This window comes from Penicillium taxi (genome assembly GCF_028828555.1).
Source record: "Penicillium taxi strain IBT 34144 chromosome Unknown utg000001l_segment0_segment0, whole genome shotgun sequence".
Taxonomy (NCBI): domain Eukaryota; kingdom Fungi; phylum Ascomycota; class Eurotiomycetes; order Eurotiales; family Aspergillaceae; genus Penicillium; species Penicillium taxi.
In genome coordinates this window covers 2,531,735-2,547,753 of record NW_026643203.1, presented here as the reverse complement: position 1 = coordinate 2,547,753, position 16,019 = coordinate 2,531,735, and the positions used below count along the sequence as shown (strand labels likewise).

General features: G+C 48.8%; 4 protein-coding genes across 4 annotated transcripts; all 4 read left to right on the top strand.

The window, feature by feature from the left end:
- Positions 1-705: 705 nt before the first annotated feature.
- N7495_000914 (RTA1 domain-containing protein) lies at positions 706-4,150 on the top strand (the record flags this gene model as incomplete). The annotated part of the gene is made up of 10 exons (XM_057203584.1): positions 706-721; positions 780-1,158; positions 1,213-1,453; positions 1,499-1,732; positions 2,269-2,334; positions 2,380-2,381; positions 2,451-2,544; positions 2,598-2,975; positions 3,028-3,213; positions 3,275-4,150. 10 exons carry the CDS (start codon positions 706-708, stop codon positions 4,148-4,150), a joined length of 2,472 nt encoding a protein of 823 aa, XP_057067657.1.
- A 577-nt stretch (positions 4,151-4,727) lies between these two features.
- Positions 4,728-6,360, top strand: N7495_000913 (sugar transporter family protein; the record flags this gene model as incomplete). Its single annotated transcript, XM_057203583.1, has 3 exons — positions 4,728-4,916; positions 4,966-5,640; positions 5,707-6,360. 3 exons carry the CDS (start codon positions 4,728-4,730, stop codon positions 6,358-6,360), a joined length of 1,518 nt encoding a protein of 505 aa, XP_057067656.1.
- A 1,092-nt stretch (positions 6,361-7,452) lies between these two features.
- N7495_000912 (GPI inositol-deacylase) lies at positions 7,453-11,048 on the top strand (the record flags this gene model as incomplete). The annotated part of the gene is made up of 5 exons (XM_057203582.1): positions 7,453-8,013; positions 8,072-10,269; positions 10,320-10,485; positions 10,542-10,768; positions 10,820-11,048. The coding sequence occupies 5 exons, from the start codon at positions 7,453-7,455 to the stop codon at positions 11,046-11,048; spliced, it is 3,381 nt and encodes a 1,126-aa protein (XP_057067655.1).
- Positions 11,049-12,472: 1,424 nt separating this feature from the next.
- N7495_000911 (putative translation elongation factor eEF-3) lies at positions 12,473-15,735 on the top strand (the record flags this gene model as incomplete). Its single annotated transcript, XM_057203581.1, has 2 exons — positions 12,473-15,587; positions 15,650-15,735. 2 exons carry the CDS (start codon positions 12,473-12,475, stop codon positions 15,733-15,735), a joined length of 3,201 nt encoding a protein of 1,066 aa, XP_057067654.1.
- Positions 15,736-16,019: the final 284 nt, after the last annotated feature.

Sequence of the window (16,019 nt, the reverse complement as noted above, 5' to 3'; positions counted from 1 at the left end):
ATCTCGCGGTCGCTCCCTTTTTGACGCGGTCAGAGAGAGTATGCCGATTAACACCATAATCACGCGCAATATTTTTGATATTTCGTTTTTTTTTTCGCGTCGAGCTGCTTCATAGGCCTTAGAAAGGCGGGATTCAGTGGATTTGCTGGTTTTGGGCATTGTGGGTAGGAAAAATAGTGAGGTTTGTGGAATAGAGGGTTGCGGTGTGGATTTGAAAAAGAAGGGTTGGTGGCACACTAAACACGGTGAAATACGTGTTTAGTGTGATGATAAGACACAAATAATGGGCACAATGATTTCTAAGGTTATGGCCTTAACTACAATGTATCTATCAGAAATTACCGAGGCATCCACAGTTACAAAGGGACAACACCCCCGAATTTTCCATTCGGTTTTTCGATATATCTAAGACTTCTCCACTACAAGGAGTCAATCGATTTAAAGTGTAGGAACAGACTTACAGTCCGATTGGTTTGTCCGTACGAGAGAGCAATTTGATTGGTCTGTACTTACGATGAAGTCCAATAGAGACTGTAAAAAGATCCACTCTCGTATAGATGCTGACGACTGGAATTACTTCCTAGGCCGCGAGAAAAAGACATAATCATATTTAAACGACATCAATTCCTCATTCCCACGCCTTTTATCGTCAGTATCATTCCAACATTTAAGTTTCCTACTGAACTCCTAGCAGTCCCCGCCAAAATGGCACAATGCAAAGGTAAGTTTATGCCGCCTAGCTATGTAGATGCGTAAAGAAGACAGCTAATGGCGCATAGCCTTGACGGCTAATGACACAATGTGGGATTTTTGTCCTTCAATTGTCGCAGCATACATCTTTGTTGTGATCTTCGGCCTGACAACGGTCACCCACGTAGGACAAGCGATCATATACCGTAAATTCTACTGCTGGGTGATCTCCATGTCTGGCTTCATTCAATTTTTGACCTACATATTCCGCATTATAAGTATCAACAACCCAGCTAGCTATGGAAATTACGCTGCATGGTTCGTTTTGATTCTTATTGCGCCGTTGTGGACCAATGCCTTTGTCTATATGGTTATGGGACGTATGGTATGGAACTTCACCGACGATGCACGCATCGGACGCGTACGACCTTGGTGGCTTGGAGTCTTCTTCGTCACTCTAGACATTATGTATGACTTGGCCCTTTCTGAACTTGGTTGAGCTGCAAACTAATCATGAACTAGTGCATTGATTGTCCAGGTCTATGGAGCGGCGCAGGCGGCTGGTAACCATATTTCATATGACACCCAAATGACAGGTCTGCACATCTACATGGCCGGTGTTGGAATCCAGCAGTTCTTCGTCTTAGTGTTCATCGTCTTTGCAATTATCTTTCATCACAAGGTTCTCCAGCAGAAGAGACTAGATGCCAGCAAGGCTCTGTGGCTTCTCTATGTGCTCTACACATGTCTCGCTTTGGTTACAGTAAGCCCACACTTTCAGTATAACGAAATTTGACTAATTAAATAGATGCGTATTATCTTCCGTCTGTGTGAATACTCGCAGGGTCTATACAGCAGCCTTCCCCGTCATGAAGCGTACCAGTACTGCCTTGACTCGCTGCCTATGTTCTTGGCTCTTGTGATGCTCAACGTCATGCACCCAGGTCGTGTCATGCCAGGAAAGAACAGTGACATGCCGAGCCGAAAGGAGCGCAAGAACCTGCTCCAAAAAAACAAGACGGAAGTGTTGGAAAATGAGATGGTATGTCTTACGGACTGTTGAAGGTGATCACAATTCCTGACTATTTCAAATAGAGACAAGTGGAAGGCCGCTTAGTGTAGATTCTAGAATTTCCTTTAATGATTCCAAGGTCAATCCTATTTCTGATAAAATTGATGCCCAGTTGCCCAGGTGGATAATAGAATAATCAAATAGATTTCATAGTGTACATAACTACTAATATTCTATAAGCCTCAGTATTCCAAGTCTAGGTAGATGTGTTCGAAAAACGCCACTGATGCATGGGGTGCATAGTTCATTTTTAGCGCTGGCTGCACTGCCACATTGTCAAACTTCGAAATAGCCAGACACTTGATCTCTAGATTGAAAAAGTAAAAACTCTCAGATCTCGGTATTTTCTAAGGTTTATCGATCGACCTTTGGTCCGCTGACAAAGACACTCAATCTCAGCCTCAACTAGTTGACTAGTTGACCGCCCTCAAGTTTCAACCTCCTTGTTCACCTAGCTTGTCAATGCCGCTCCTGACCTAACCAGTACTTGGTTGAATAATGCCTAGAGTCGCCCCGGAAAACCGGAAGCGGGCATATCGCCCGAAGACGCGCACGGGCTGCTTAGCCTGCAAGTCCGTCTCCCACACCCAGGCATGACTCTTACTAACCAGACCTAGGAGTGAGAAGCATTTATCTTATATAAGGGCTCCAAATTTACTCATTGAAACTAATAGAACGCCGTGTGAAGTGTGGCGAAGAACGCCCAGCCTGTCTACGATGTACATCAACTGGTCGTGTATGCGAAGGCTATAGTCAGCCGCTTCTCGCATCGCCCACGGAGAGTATGACGACGGAGAGCATCACGACCACAGAATCAATTGTAACTACCAGACAGCTTGTATCTCGACCGTTGAGCATTCCCTCGTTTTATCAATTTTCATGTGATCAGGAGCGCCGCTCGTTCCAATTTTTCCTGGTGAAGACCGCCCCGCAGTTGGCCGGTGACTTCGAATGTGCCTTTTGGGAACGCTTACTGCTGCAGTCTGCTCACCACGAACCCGCAATTCGCCATATCACTGTCGCTTTAGGCTCGCTACATGAGCACTTTGAGCGTGATGCTGGTGCCCCGTTTCGCTCCAGCGTGCTGACCGTTCATAGCTCCTTTGCCTTGCGCCAGTACTCGCGTGCCATGCGCTGTCTGATGTCGATGCCAGATGACTCACAGCCATTGGACGTCTGCTTAATATCGTGTGTCCTCTTCGCATGTTATGAGGTGCGTATACCTCTTGTTCCTTATCGATCTATGGGTACTATCTGAGCCACAGGCGATGCGCGGTCATTACGGTTCGGCCATAATGCATATCACGAGCGGACTGAAGATTCTCAGCGAACTTCGAAGTAAACAATCCCGCATTAAATTATCTGCAACATCAAGCCCAGGACGCATGCCGTACGTTTCAATCGACGTTTTGTGCGGGCTATTTTCACGGCTTCAAGCGCAGGTCACGGTGGTACGAAACATTCTCTCGGAAATAATATATCCTATAACATATTCTAAATTGAATGCAACAGACATCTTATCAATCCAGGTCAGAGATGTCCAATCTCTGGCCCGAGCTGACCATCGACCTAGACCAACCCATGGTTTTCAACTCTTTAGCCGACGCCCGTGAGATACTCGAGATCTACACTTATAACTACCGTAAGCGTAGCACGGAACTGCTCCACGAACCCATACAAACAGATATAATCATTCCCGCCGTATTTGTCACCGTCATCAAGCCCGAGGCTGTCGCACTACGTGACACCTCACTCTCCATTCTAGAGCGTTGGTCTGCCGCCCTAGACGAATTTTTGCAGCGTGGCGTCCCTCTTACAGATCGCGAGCGCCGTGGTGCCATGGTTCTCAAGCTCCGTAAGATCGACGCCTTTGTCGCGCTAGACATCCTCCAGCCGGGCGATGCTGTGGTCGACGACCATATCCAGTGGGACCGGTACTGTGATTATTTTGAGCATATTGTGACACTCGGCGAGCTGATCAACAAATCTTATCCTTCTTCGGCATTCTCTTCCACAAATTTACCTCCATTATCTTCATCATTGACGAGCTTTTCACTCGACCTCGGCATTATCGGGGCCATGTTTAGTGTTGCTGCACGGTGTCGCGACCCGCTCATCCGAAGGCGAGCCGTTAGCGTGCTCCGTGCTGCTGGCGTCCAAGAAGGGGTATGGAATAGTTACGTTGTGGCGGACTTTGCAGAGAAATGGATCGAGATTGAAGAGGAAGGGCTTGACGTTGTGGAGTGCAGCGCAGATATCCCTGCTTCAGCGAGGCTATCGTACTTTTTACCGGTGTTTGATATCGATAAGTGCAGCGCTGTGGTTTACTTCAGCCACATCTCCGGGATGGACACGGGGAATGTACGAAAAGAAGTGTTTCAGTGGTAATAAATACTCTACATAGGTATATAAATCAATAAAACTAGACTCAATGTAAATTAGAAGTTAATAAAGAAACAAATGAATGCAGCTTTCTTATCAGTCGATATTATCTCCCCTTTCCCCGCAAAGTCCGGGGAAGTATGAAACCGCTTCGAAATGAGTAATCAGACCCTCCTACCCAAGCAACCATTTATTTTTCAAACCTGACAGCATCAGCTGATATGTAATTTATCGATAGCCTCGGGCAGGGTCCGTGCGAAAAACTAGGGTTTCCCCGCAAATGAAAAAAACGTGGGCAAAGATCTGCAATCCAACCATGGGTGATTGATTAATTCTGACTCCCAATTCTGAGTAGCTTAACCTGCAAATAGGCTAATGCTATGTTCTTTAAAAAGCGGGGTTGGAAATAATAGTACTAACCTTGGAATATATGAAAGATACTTCGTCGTGTCATGACGCCGTCAGCTTCCCCGTATTATTTTTACCCTGTACATCCACTTAACCCTTGCATTCTCCGCCATTTCTCCCCTCCCCCACGATCTTCACCTGTGCTCTTCCCACCTGCTTGCATAGTACAGCAGCTATGGCAGAATATCAGGGACAACCCCAGCATGCCACGGGTGTTGCTATCTCTCCAGATGTCGAGGAACATCTGAGTATCAAACGCTATATCGCAACGCGCATTCCATCCCTGGTGCCGCCGATGAACCCAGCCCCGAACCCTTTCAAGTCTTTGACTCTCCTCAATCGTCAACAGTGGCTATTTTTTAGTGTATTTTACAACAGCAAAAGCTACCTCAAAGATGTACTAATGATTCTAGGTCGCATTTTTTGGTTGGAGTTGGGATGCCTTCGACTTCTTCACCGTTTCGCTCACCACAACTGAGCTGGCTGAATCCTTCGATAAATCAGTCACCGATATTACATGGGGTATCACGCTCGTTCTCATGCTACGATCAGTCGGCGCCATAATATTCGGAATTGCCTCTGACAGATGGGGTCGCAAATGGCCCTTTATCTTCAATCAGTTTCTTTTCATAGTGCTCGAGCTAGGTACCGGTTTCTGCCAAACCTACAAGCAATTCCTCGCCTGCCGTTCTTTGTTTGGTATCGCCATGGGTGGTCTTTACGGTAACGCTGCAGCCACTGCGTTGGAAGATTGCCCCTCCGAGGCTCGCGGAATCATTTCCGGTATGCTGCAGCAGGGTTATGCGTTTGGCTATCTGCTAGCTGCCGCTTTTGCCAGAGGTCTGGTTGGTACTACTTCGCATGGCTGGCGACCACTCTTCTGGTTCGGTGCTTGCCCGCCGGTATTGGTTATCATTTTCCGGCTGTGTTTGCCCGAGACCGAAACTTTCCGCCGTCGCCAGGAAGCTCGTAGTGAGGTGCGTGGTGGTGTGGCTGCGTCTTTCATTTCTGAGGGCAAGGTAGCGCTCAAGCGGCACTGGCTGTTGTTGATCTACCTGGTTTTGCTAATGGCTGGTTTCAACTTTATGGTACGTTTTGCCCAATTCAATATATTATCTGTTCTTACAAAACACCGCTGATGGACAAATGCCTAGTCACACGGATCGCAAGATCTCTACCCAACCATGCTAAAGAATCAGTTCGGTTTCTCCGCCGATGCCGTAACCGTCACACAGGTTGTAGCAAATCTGGGTGCGATCACAGGCGGTACCATCTGCGGGTGGGCAAGTCAGATCTTCGGCCGACGATTCTCTATCATTGCAATCAGCATTGTCGGCGGTGCCCTGTTGTACCCCTACACCTTTGTCACAACCCACCAAGTCATGGCAGCAGCATTCTTCGAACAGTTCATGGTGCAGGGTGCCTGGGGTGTTATACCCATTCACCTGATGGAACTATCCCCAGGTCCCATTCGAACCTTTGCCGTGGGCACTGCCTACCAGCTTGGAAATCTTGTGTCTTCTGCCAGTTCCACTATCGAATCGACTCTTGGCTCCCGCTTTCCTCTTCCACCTACTAAGACCGTTGCCCATCGCTACAGTTATGGTAAAGTCATCTGCATCTTCATGGGCTGCGTCTTTGCCTATGTCATTTTAATTACCTTTGCTGGTCCGGAGCGTCTTGGTCGTAATTTTGATGCTGAACATGACGCTGATCTAGCGGTTGTTGCGGCTCATCGTGGCTTGGACCGAGTGGATGAAGAGAGCGATCCTGAAAAGCCTACTACATCGCGACGCGAGTTGGATTGATCAGTTGCTTTTTATCTTGCTCTGACTAGCTGCCGGTATTTGCTTGTTTACTCCATGATTTAATATGAGCTTTAAAGGGAATACTAAGGGACTCATACAATATCCTGTGTTGATCATCTATCCATATATATCGGTTGCGACATAGCTAATATTACTGGATCAATCGTGTTCCAAGTTTTGTTGCTCGAGCCTTAGATCTTGGGACTATGACATGATTTTCATCCCTCAGGACTCTCATAATTTTATGTAGTTGAGATCAGCTAAGAAGAGACCGAGACTAACTACCAGATATCTTCTTCCGAGTCTCTGTACCAACCTAAAAGTCGCAATCGAAATTAACCAGACCAGTGAAGAAATTCAGAATCGTAAGATGAGGCTGTTATCGGTAGTAGATCCTATCCAATTAAAATGATATCATTCTTGTTGTACGCGTCCTGCAGGTACTACCTCGTACTCGTAGTACATTTGGGGAAATACAACCTTTTGGCCATAAACGGAGACAAGGATATCCCAGGAACCAATCTAGTATAGAAGATATTGTATATCTATCGACATGTCAATATATCAATATAAATTGAGAACGAACTGTTGAACTGTCATGTTTCATCTTCATTGAATAACCACCTAGGTCGATATAGTACCTACTTTTATACTGAATCCATTTCCCCTCAATGTCTCAGTACATCGTGATCTGCCAAGACTACCAATTCCGTCCTTTGATACTACTAAGCAATTTTAGTACTAATATTTATTCCATTTCTATTTCTATTTCTATGTCTATTTCTATTTCTATTTCCATTTTGATATCAATATCAATATCAATATGTATCTGGGTCACTTACCGTAATTCAACTTAACCCCAATACTCTCTCTTTCAAGGGTCCTGGGTATTTTTCCCACGGCTAGTCCAGCCAACCAGAACCTCCACCAACCGCGAACTCCCCGAACATCTCCCTTATCCTTCCCCCGATCCTTCACATTCCAGTCCCCTAATCCCCTCCCCCTCGATTCCGGCCTGAGGTCGTGCTCACCCCCCTTTGTGCCAAGATCGAAATCGGATGTACTGGATGAGTCCCGACTCCGCCTCCACCAATGCACAGACGCTCGTCTGGCTCCCCTGTCGCGGAGGACTCTGAAGACCCCTTCGCGCGATTCCCAGACGACCATGGCTCCAGTACAATCGACACAAATGATAAATCGCGGTCGCAAATAGCTCGCCACGGTACAAGTTTCGATCTTCGTCGGGATAACGGCACCTCGACTCCGCGCTCGCGGAATTCGAGTCTTTTACGCACACCATCGGCCCAGCCTGCCAACTACACAAAAACCATGCCATTGGGCTCTCCGCGGCTTCCACTGGAGGCTCCTGCTCCAGAGGGCCGTCGTGCGCGTCAATCCCGCAAACAAAGTCCCTGGTCCTGCTCCATTTTAACCGCTTTTACGACACTCGCTGCCGTCGTCTTTCTGATCTCGATTGTGCGGTCCTTCGCCACTCGCCAGGTCGGAGGAGATGGCTGTGGAGTACCGATGATGAGTCCGACATTTATTCGCATGTTGGAGTTTGATACAGAACATACGCGCTTTGCAAGTAAATACAATCTGTTTCTCTACCGGGAGGAGGGTGTGGATCCATATACTCAAGACAATATCGGGGTAGGACGATGACTGGTCATTTTTGTTTCATCATTTCTTGCTTGCTAACTCCCTCTAGTTGAATGGTGTTCCAGTTCTTTTCCTTCCGGGCAATGCAGGCAGCTACCGACAGGTCCGATCTTTAGCCGCCGAGGCTTCGAGGCACTACTACGACGTGGTTCGGCACGACGAGGATCGTCATGCGGCCGGTACTCGCAGCTTAGACTTTTTCATGGTGGATTTCAACGAAGATATGGCTGCATTCCACGGACAGACTTTGTTGGATCAAGCGGAATATGTAAACGAGGCGATTTCGTATATCCTGTCCCTCTATCACGACCCAAGACGAACACGAAGGGATCCTGGCCTTCCCGATCCCAGCGCCGTTATCTTGGTTGGACACTCCATGGGTGGCATTGTGGCCCGTACTTCCCTGACGATGGCCAACTACCAGGCTAACTCCGTCAATACGATCATAACCATGTCAGCCCCGCATGCGAGACCGCCTGTATCATTCGACTCAGACATCGTTCACACCTACAAACAGATCAACGATTATTGGCGTGAGGCTTACGCACAAACATGGGCCAACAACAACCCGCTCTGGCATGTGACATTGATCTCAATTGCTGGTGGTGCGCGCGATACTGTGGTTCCGTCCGACTACACAAGCATTTCTTCTCTCGTCCCTGAAACACATGGATTCACCGTTTTTACATCTTCTATCCCCAATGTGTGGATTGGAATGGATCACCTATCGATCACCTGGTGTGACCAGTTCCGGAAAGCCATAATCAAGTCCTTGTTTGAAATTGTCGATGCCCGACGACCCACGCAAACAAAGCCGAGAGCCGAGCGCATGCGAGTTCTAAAGCGGTGGTATTTGACAGGACTGGAGTCGGTTGCTGAGAGAACATTCTCGCAGAAGGAACCAAACACGCTCCTGACACTGGAAGATAATGCAAACACCATTCTTGCACAAGGCGAACGACTCATTCTCCGTGAATTAGGCCAGCAGCACGGTCCCGACGTCCGCCTTCTCCCGATTCCGCCCCAGGGTGTTTCAGGCAAGAAATTTACTCTTCTTACAGATCAATTTATCGATGGCCAGGGTAACATTGAGGTATTCTTTTGCAGCGTGTTTCCACTAAACAACGGCCGCTCCACTATCTTTTCCATGAACCTGGACTTTTCCGGGGGCACCGTGGGGTCAACCCGACTGGCATGTAAAAATGCGGCTGAGGATGTTATTCTCCTGCCTGCATCGACTCCTACATCGAAGCAACCTTACGACCATGTCACACCATTTTCCTACCTTCAGTATGATTTGGAGGGACTCGCGGAGCATCAGTTTGTGGCTGTCGTTGACAAGGCTAATGTGCCAACACCGGGATTTTTGGTGGCAGAGTTCTCCGACAGCTCTGAAGCCGTACTTCGCGCCAAGGTGGGACTGGGAAGTCTGCTAGCTGCAGGTCTTAAGATTCGGCTCACAGCCGATCGGCCCATGCTCACTGAGGTAAAGATCCCAGCCATGTACTCGAGTCTTCTTGACTACCGCCTCAAAATCACACGCCACCCCCAAGAGAAAGAGCTTTTTCAACCACTGTTGCGACAGTCTATCGCCGATCCACACGAGTCCAAGTATTTTGTGAATGTCAACAAGGTCAATGTAAACCTTCATGGCGTGGCGCCCTTTATGCCGCCGCCTCTTCGCGACCAGGCTGCCAAGGGTGGTATATCATTTCACCTATGGACCGATCCAAGCTCTGGGTCAACAGTGGACATTTCGTTGCAAGTGGATATCATTGGCAGTCTAGGGGAACTGGTGATGCGCTACCGTACTGTCTTCGCGGCTTTCCCACTGCTTGTCGTTGCACTCGTACTCCGAAAGCAGTTTCAGGTGTACGACGAGACTGGCTATTTCATCCCGTTCATGGACGGCCTCGATCGAGCCTCGCGATCCTCCCTTCCTCTCTTACTTGTGGCGTTGTCACTTCTAGCGTCCTCCCTCGCCACCACCCAGGCTTTTCCCGAGTCCGATGATCCATTTCATTGGCGGTCTAACTCTACAGAAAGCCCGTCTGACTTCACTAAGAATGATCTTCTTCTGGGATCACCAGATGCATTCTTCTGGTTCCTTGTCCCTATTTTTGGACTTATCAGCATTGGTGTTTGTGTCTTGGTTAATTATGTTGCCCTCCTTCTGGTAACCATCCTATCTTGGATATATGGAGTGATGAACAGCAAGTCAGGTTATATCCGACGTGAAGACCGAGGGTAAGCCTTTATCAACAGGATCACATCTTCACTGTTGCTAACAGACATAGAAATCTTCCCATTTTCAGCTCCCCCACACCCCGAAGACGTGTGATCCACACTGCTATCCTACTAATTCTCGTCTCAACAATCATCCCTTATCAGTTTGCATATATGGTTGCTTGCATAGTGATGCTGGCAACGTGTGTTCGCGCCCAGTGGCATGCCAATGAAACAGTATGTTTGCTCTAATCCGAAGGAGTGGAAGGAAAGGACCTTAACATGTATAACAGAGAGCCTCACCCCACCTCAATTTCAGCAACTACGCCCACTCCATCTTGATTCTCATGCTGTGGATTCTGCCTATCAATGTCCTTGTGCTTTTGGTCTGGGCTCACAACCTTGTGGTGCACTGGTTCATGCCCTTCTCCTCCAACCATAATGTATTATCCATCATGCCATTCCTCCTTCTTGTTGAGACCATGACCAGCGGTGCAATGATACCACGCATAACCACTCGGTAAGGACCACCCTTTCTCTCCCCTGCAATATTCTATACTAACACTTCCAGATTCAAACACGTAACTTCCATAATCCTCTTTGTGATCGCAATCTACTCAGCAGTGTACGGAGTCACCTATGCATATGTTCTCCACCACCTAGCAAACCTCCTATCGGCCTGGTTTGTCGGCATTTATCTAGTTGGCAACAACTTCTCCCCCCGACGCCTATGGCACATTATCGATGGCGATGAGATTCCGTCAGAATCAGGATCTCACCATGTCAAGAAACAGCCATGAGCTCAAATCTCTAATTAATGTTACTTGTTTTGGCTTTTCAATGGAGTTCTTCCGCATATGGGAATGGAGTTTGAGCGCTTTTCTTGTATAGTCGGGATTGGTCATTTACTGGCCTGTATCAGCAGCAATCCTCATATTATTCTAAAGATGAAAAATTGGGGGATGTGTTTTATTTTGTGCATCCTGGCTGAGGCGTTTATGTTTTGTGGTGAGATATAGATCTGTTTTTATTTTTTATTTTTTTATTTTTTTTTCCATTTTAGGACTTATGTTTTCCTCCATTTCATCTGTATAGTTAGTTAAGATGAACATCAGACGCCCTCTTAGCATATTTAAGATCCAATCCAAGGACATATCTAAGGACGTCGCCCGCATTAAAGCATAGGCCTAACGAACCGGGTTATAATCCGTAGCTGAGAAAAGCTCATCCATCTCACCAGGAAAAGAAGCGAACAGCTCCAGGGCCAAATGGTCATGAACGGGGAGACAGCACTTTATTTTTTCTACCCACCTGCAATACTAATTCTCTATTCCAATATTTTCTTTTTGATGCTGACTATGCACTTTAACTTCTTATCATTGGAATTACGTGGTATGGGGCAGTGCCAGATGTTATCATCCGTAGTATAAAGTACGGAGTACGTCCGTTATAAGCATGTTGGGGTCAATGGCCATTCTAACTTTAAAAAATCCTATTCATTTGACTTGACATAAGCAATTAAAGTATTTAAAAGATTCAAGAGCGCCACCCGGTGAGTGGCAAACTGGCTCAACGTACACAGTACATTGTCATGGGTTCTTTATGCTTACTGTATGTGTTACAGGCTGATAACAGCCCCTGCAGATAATCATGAGTAGATAAATGGGTTGACATAACGATGAGGGATATGACCGTATAGGTATAGATATGGAGAAGCAAGTTGTTCCTTCCGTTGAACTTGCCCCTCCAGAACAGGAAGTGGAAAAGAAACCAAAAAAGTCGGATAGCAACCAGTAACCAATAAAATACAGTAGAATAGGGAGCAAACCATTCATCTTCCAATCAAATTCCCTAATCTGACATGAGGACACTAATTGTGGTTTAGCGCGGGATAAAGCCCGGCTAAAAAAAAAAAAAATTTCATATGAGGGTTTAGGCGGCGAAGGGAGAGTGAGAGCCACACGATAAATATCTCGCCCCCCTTCAGCCCGCCCCTTCCCCTCTTCACCACTCTCCATCTTTTTTTTTTAAGAGGTCAAATCCTCATTGTTCTTTTTTATACCTTTCTTTCTGCATAGACAGATAGAAAGACTCACGCTTGCATTAAGAGCGTGAACAGCCCAGACACGGTTTTTGTGGGCCAAAAAAAAAAAATCAGATACCCCGTTAGACCTGTTTTTTTTCTCTAATCTCTTCCCCTCAAACCGCCAAAATTTCTTCAAACATGCCTTCCGCAGCCCCTTCCGTCCCTGCTGTCTCCAGCAAGGAGGTTGCTCAGTCCATCACTGTCCTCGAGGACTTGGTCAAGAACCTTAACATCTCGACCAGCCCCGATGAGGTCAACGCTGCCGCTCACAACCTTGCCACTCTTTTCAGCGGTCCCATCCCCGAGCAGGCTCTCCCCGCTAAGGCCGCCGAGACCTTCAAGAAGCAGCTCGCCAACAAGAAGGATGCTATCGCTCGTGAGCGTGCCCTTGAGGGTATCCGGGCTATCGCTTCCCACACCACTATCTCCCCCGCTGTTGAGCCCCACCTTGCCTCTCTCCTCGGCCCCGTTCTCGCCGCTGTCGGTGACAAGGTGACCGCCGTTAAGGAGGCCGCTCAGTCCACTGCCGCTGCTATCGTTCAGGCCGTGAACGGCAATGCCGTCAAGGCCATTGTCCCTGCTATCCTTAACTCTCTTCAGAACGCCCAGAAGTGGCAAGAGAAGATGACTGCTCTGGACCTCCTCGGCACACTCGTCGAGTCCTGCCCTGCTCAGCTCTCCTACCAGGTCCCCAAGCTGATCCCCGTTGTCTCCGAGGCCATGTGGGACACCAAGGCTGATATCAAGAAGGCCGCCTACGGCACCATGGAGAAGGTCTGCGGTCTGATTGTTAACAAGGATATTGAGCGTTTCATTCCCGAGCTCATCAAGTGTATCGCCAAGCCCGAGAACGTCCCCGAGACCGTTCACTTGCTCGGTGCCACCACTTTCGTTTCCGATGTTACCGGCCCTACCCTCGCTATCATGGTTCCCCTGCTTGACCGTGGTCTTGTTGAGCGTGAGACTGCCATTAAGCGTAAGTCTGCCGTCATTGTTGACAACATGTGTAAGCTTGTGGAGGACCCCCAGCTCGTCGCTCCTTTCTTGCCTAAGATGTTGCCCGGCTTGAACAAGAACTACGAGACCCTTGCCGACCCCGAGGCCCGTGAGAAGACCCGCCAGGCTCTCGACACCCTCTCCCGTGTCGGTGATGTCAAGGACGGCAAGATCCCCGAGATCTCCAACGACGGTGACGTTGCCACCGTTTCTGCCATCCTCAAGGAGATCCTTGAGCCCGAGTTCAAGGCCCGCATTGCTGGCTCCGAGGAAATCATCAACTACGTTGCTGCTGTCGCCGGTCAGCTCGTTGACGAGAAGGAGAGCGACCACATGATCTGGACCCAGAACACTCTCCCCTACCTCATCGCCATCGTCGGTGAGGAGAAGGCCAAGCCCATTGCCGAGTCCCTCCGCAAGAAGGCCTCTCCCCAGGCTGCTGCTGCCGATGAGGTTCCCTCCGATGAGGAGGAGGGTGAGGATCTGTGCAACTGCACCTTCTCCCTGGCCTACGGTGCCAAGATTCTGCTGAACCAGACTCACCTGCGTCTCAAGCGTGGTCAGCGTTACGGTCTCCTCGGACCTAACGGTTCCGGTAAGACCACCCTCATGCGTGCCATCAACAACGAGCAGCTCGAGGGTTTCCCCAAGAAGGATGAAGTCAAGACCGTCTACGTCGAGCACGATCTCGATGCTGCCGATACTGAGCAGACCGTTCTCGGCTGGACTCTCAAGAAGCTTGCCGAGGTTGGTCTCAACCTTGAGAAGGCTGATGTCGAGAAGCAGCTGGTTGAAGAGTTCGGCTTCCAGCCCGTTCAGCTCGAGGGTCTCATCACCGCCCTTTCCGGTGGTTGGAAGATGAAGTTGGCTCTGTGCCGTGCCGTCTTCGAGAAGCCCGATATCCTGCTTCTTGACGAGCCCACTAACCACTTGGACGTAAAGAACGTTGAGTGGCTCGAGAACTACCTCAAGTCCTCCCCTTGCACTTCCATCATGGTTTCCCACGACAGCCGTTTCCTCGACCACGTCATCCAACACGTTATCCACTACGAGCGCTTCAAGCTTAAGCGTTACCGTGGTGACCTGAGCGAGTTCGTCAAGCGTGTTCCTTCCGCTCGCTCCTACTACGAGCTCGGCGCCGGTGACCTCGAGTTCAAGTTCCCCGAGCCCGGTTTCCTTGAGGGTGTCAAGACCAAGTCCAAGGCCATCATCCGTGTCAACAACATGTCCTTCCAGTACCCCAACACCCCCAAGCCCCAGATCTCCAAGGTTACCTTCCAGGTCTCCCTCGGCTCCCGTATCGCCGTTATCGGTCCCAACGGTGCCGGCAAGTCTACTCTCGTCAACGTCCTGACTGGAGAGCTTATCCCCACCGACGGTGATGTCTACCAGCACGAGAACATCCGTATCGCCTACATCAAGCAACACGCTTTCGCTCACATTGATGACCACCTTGACGCTACTCCCTCCGAGTACATCCAGTGGCGTTTCCAGACTGGTGAGGACCGTGAGACCATGGACCGCGCCAACAAGATTGTTACCGAGCAGGATGAGAAGGCCATGGAGAAGATCTACCGTGTCAACGACACCTTCCGTCGTGTCATTGGTATCCACTCTCGTCGCAAGTTCAAGAACACCTACGAGTACGAGATCTCTTGGTCCATTGGTGACAACATCGGCATGAAGTCTGAGAAGTGGACTCCCCTTATGTCCGCTGACAACACCTGGTTGCCCCGTTCCGAGATCATGGAGTCTCACTCCAAGCAGGTTGCTGAGGTTGATCAGAAGGAGGCCCTTGCCTCCGGTCAGTTCCGTCCCCTTGTCCGTAAGGAGATTGAGCAGCACTGCGCCAACTTCGGTCTCGACAACGAGCTGGTTTCTCACTCTCGTATGCGTGGTCTCTCCGGTGGTCAGCGTGTCAAGGTCGTCCTTGCCGCCTGCTCTTGGCAGCGTCCCCACGTCATCGTTCTTGATGAGCCTACTAACTACTTGGACCGTGACTCCCTTGGTGCTCTTTCCAAGGCTATTAAGTCTTTCGAGGGTGGTGTTATCATTATTACTCACTCCCGTGAGTTCACTGAGAACCTTACCGAGGAAGTCTGGGCCGTCAACGACGGTCTTATGACCCCCTCCGGACACAACTGGGTTCAGGGCCAGGGTTCCGGTCCCCGTCTCGACCAGAAGGCCGACGATGAGGAGGACAAGTTCGATGCCATGGGCAACAAGATTGTTGTTGAGAAGAAGAAGAAGCTCACTGGTAAGTTTTGTTCCGATTCTACTGTCTTTGGATTGAACATATCCACTAACTTTGCCTTTCAGGTTCCGAGCTCCGCAAGAAGAAGAAGGACCGTGCTGCCCGCCGCAAGCGTGGTGAGGAGGTCTTCTCTGACGAGGACGAGATCTAAGTCCATTAGTAAAGTGTTTTATGGAGTTTATGACTTTTCTTTTATGAATTTCATAGTTTTCGCTGTGAACAAAATAAAATTTCAGGCTGTTCAGATTATTCAATTGTTTCTTTGTAGTCTTGTAATACTACCCATCAGCCACTGTTATTCTGAGTTACGCAGTAGTTTTCTGGTGGAATTATCACACACCTTTCCGAACTGAACTTGATCAACGTTTTCTTGAACTTCTCCGCAATAGTTTGCCTTGAAAGCTCATGGCTCCTCATAACTCCTCATGGCTCCCA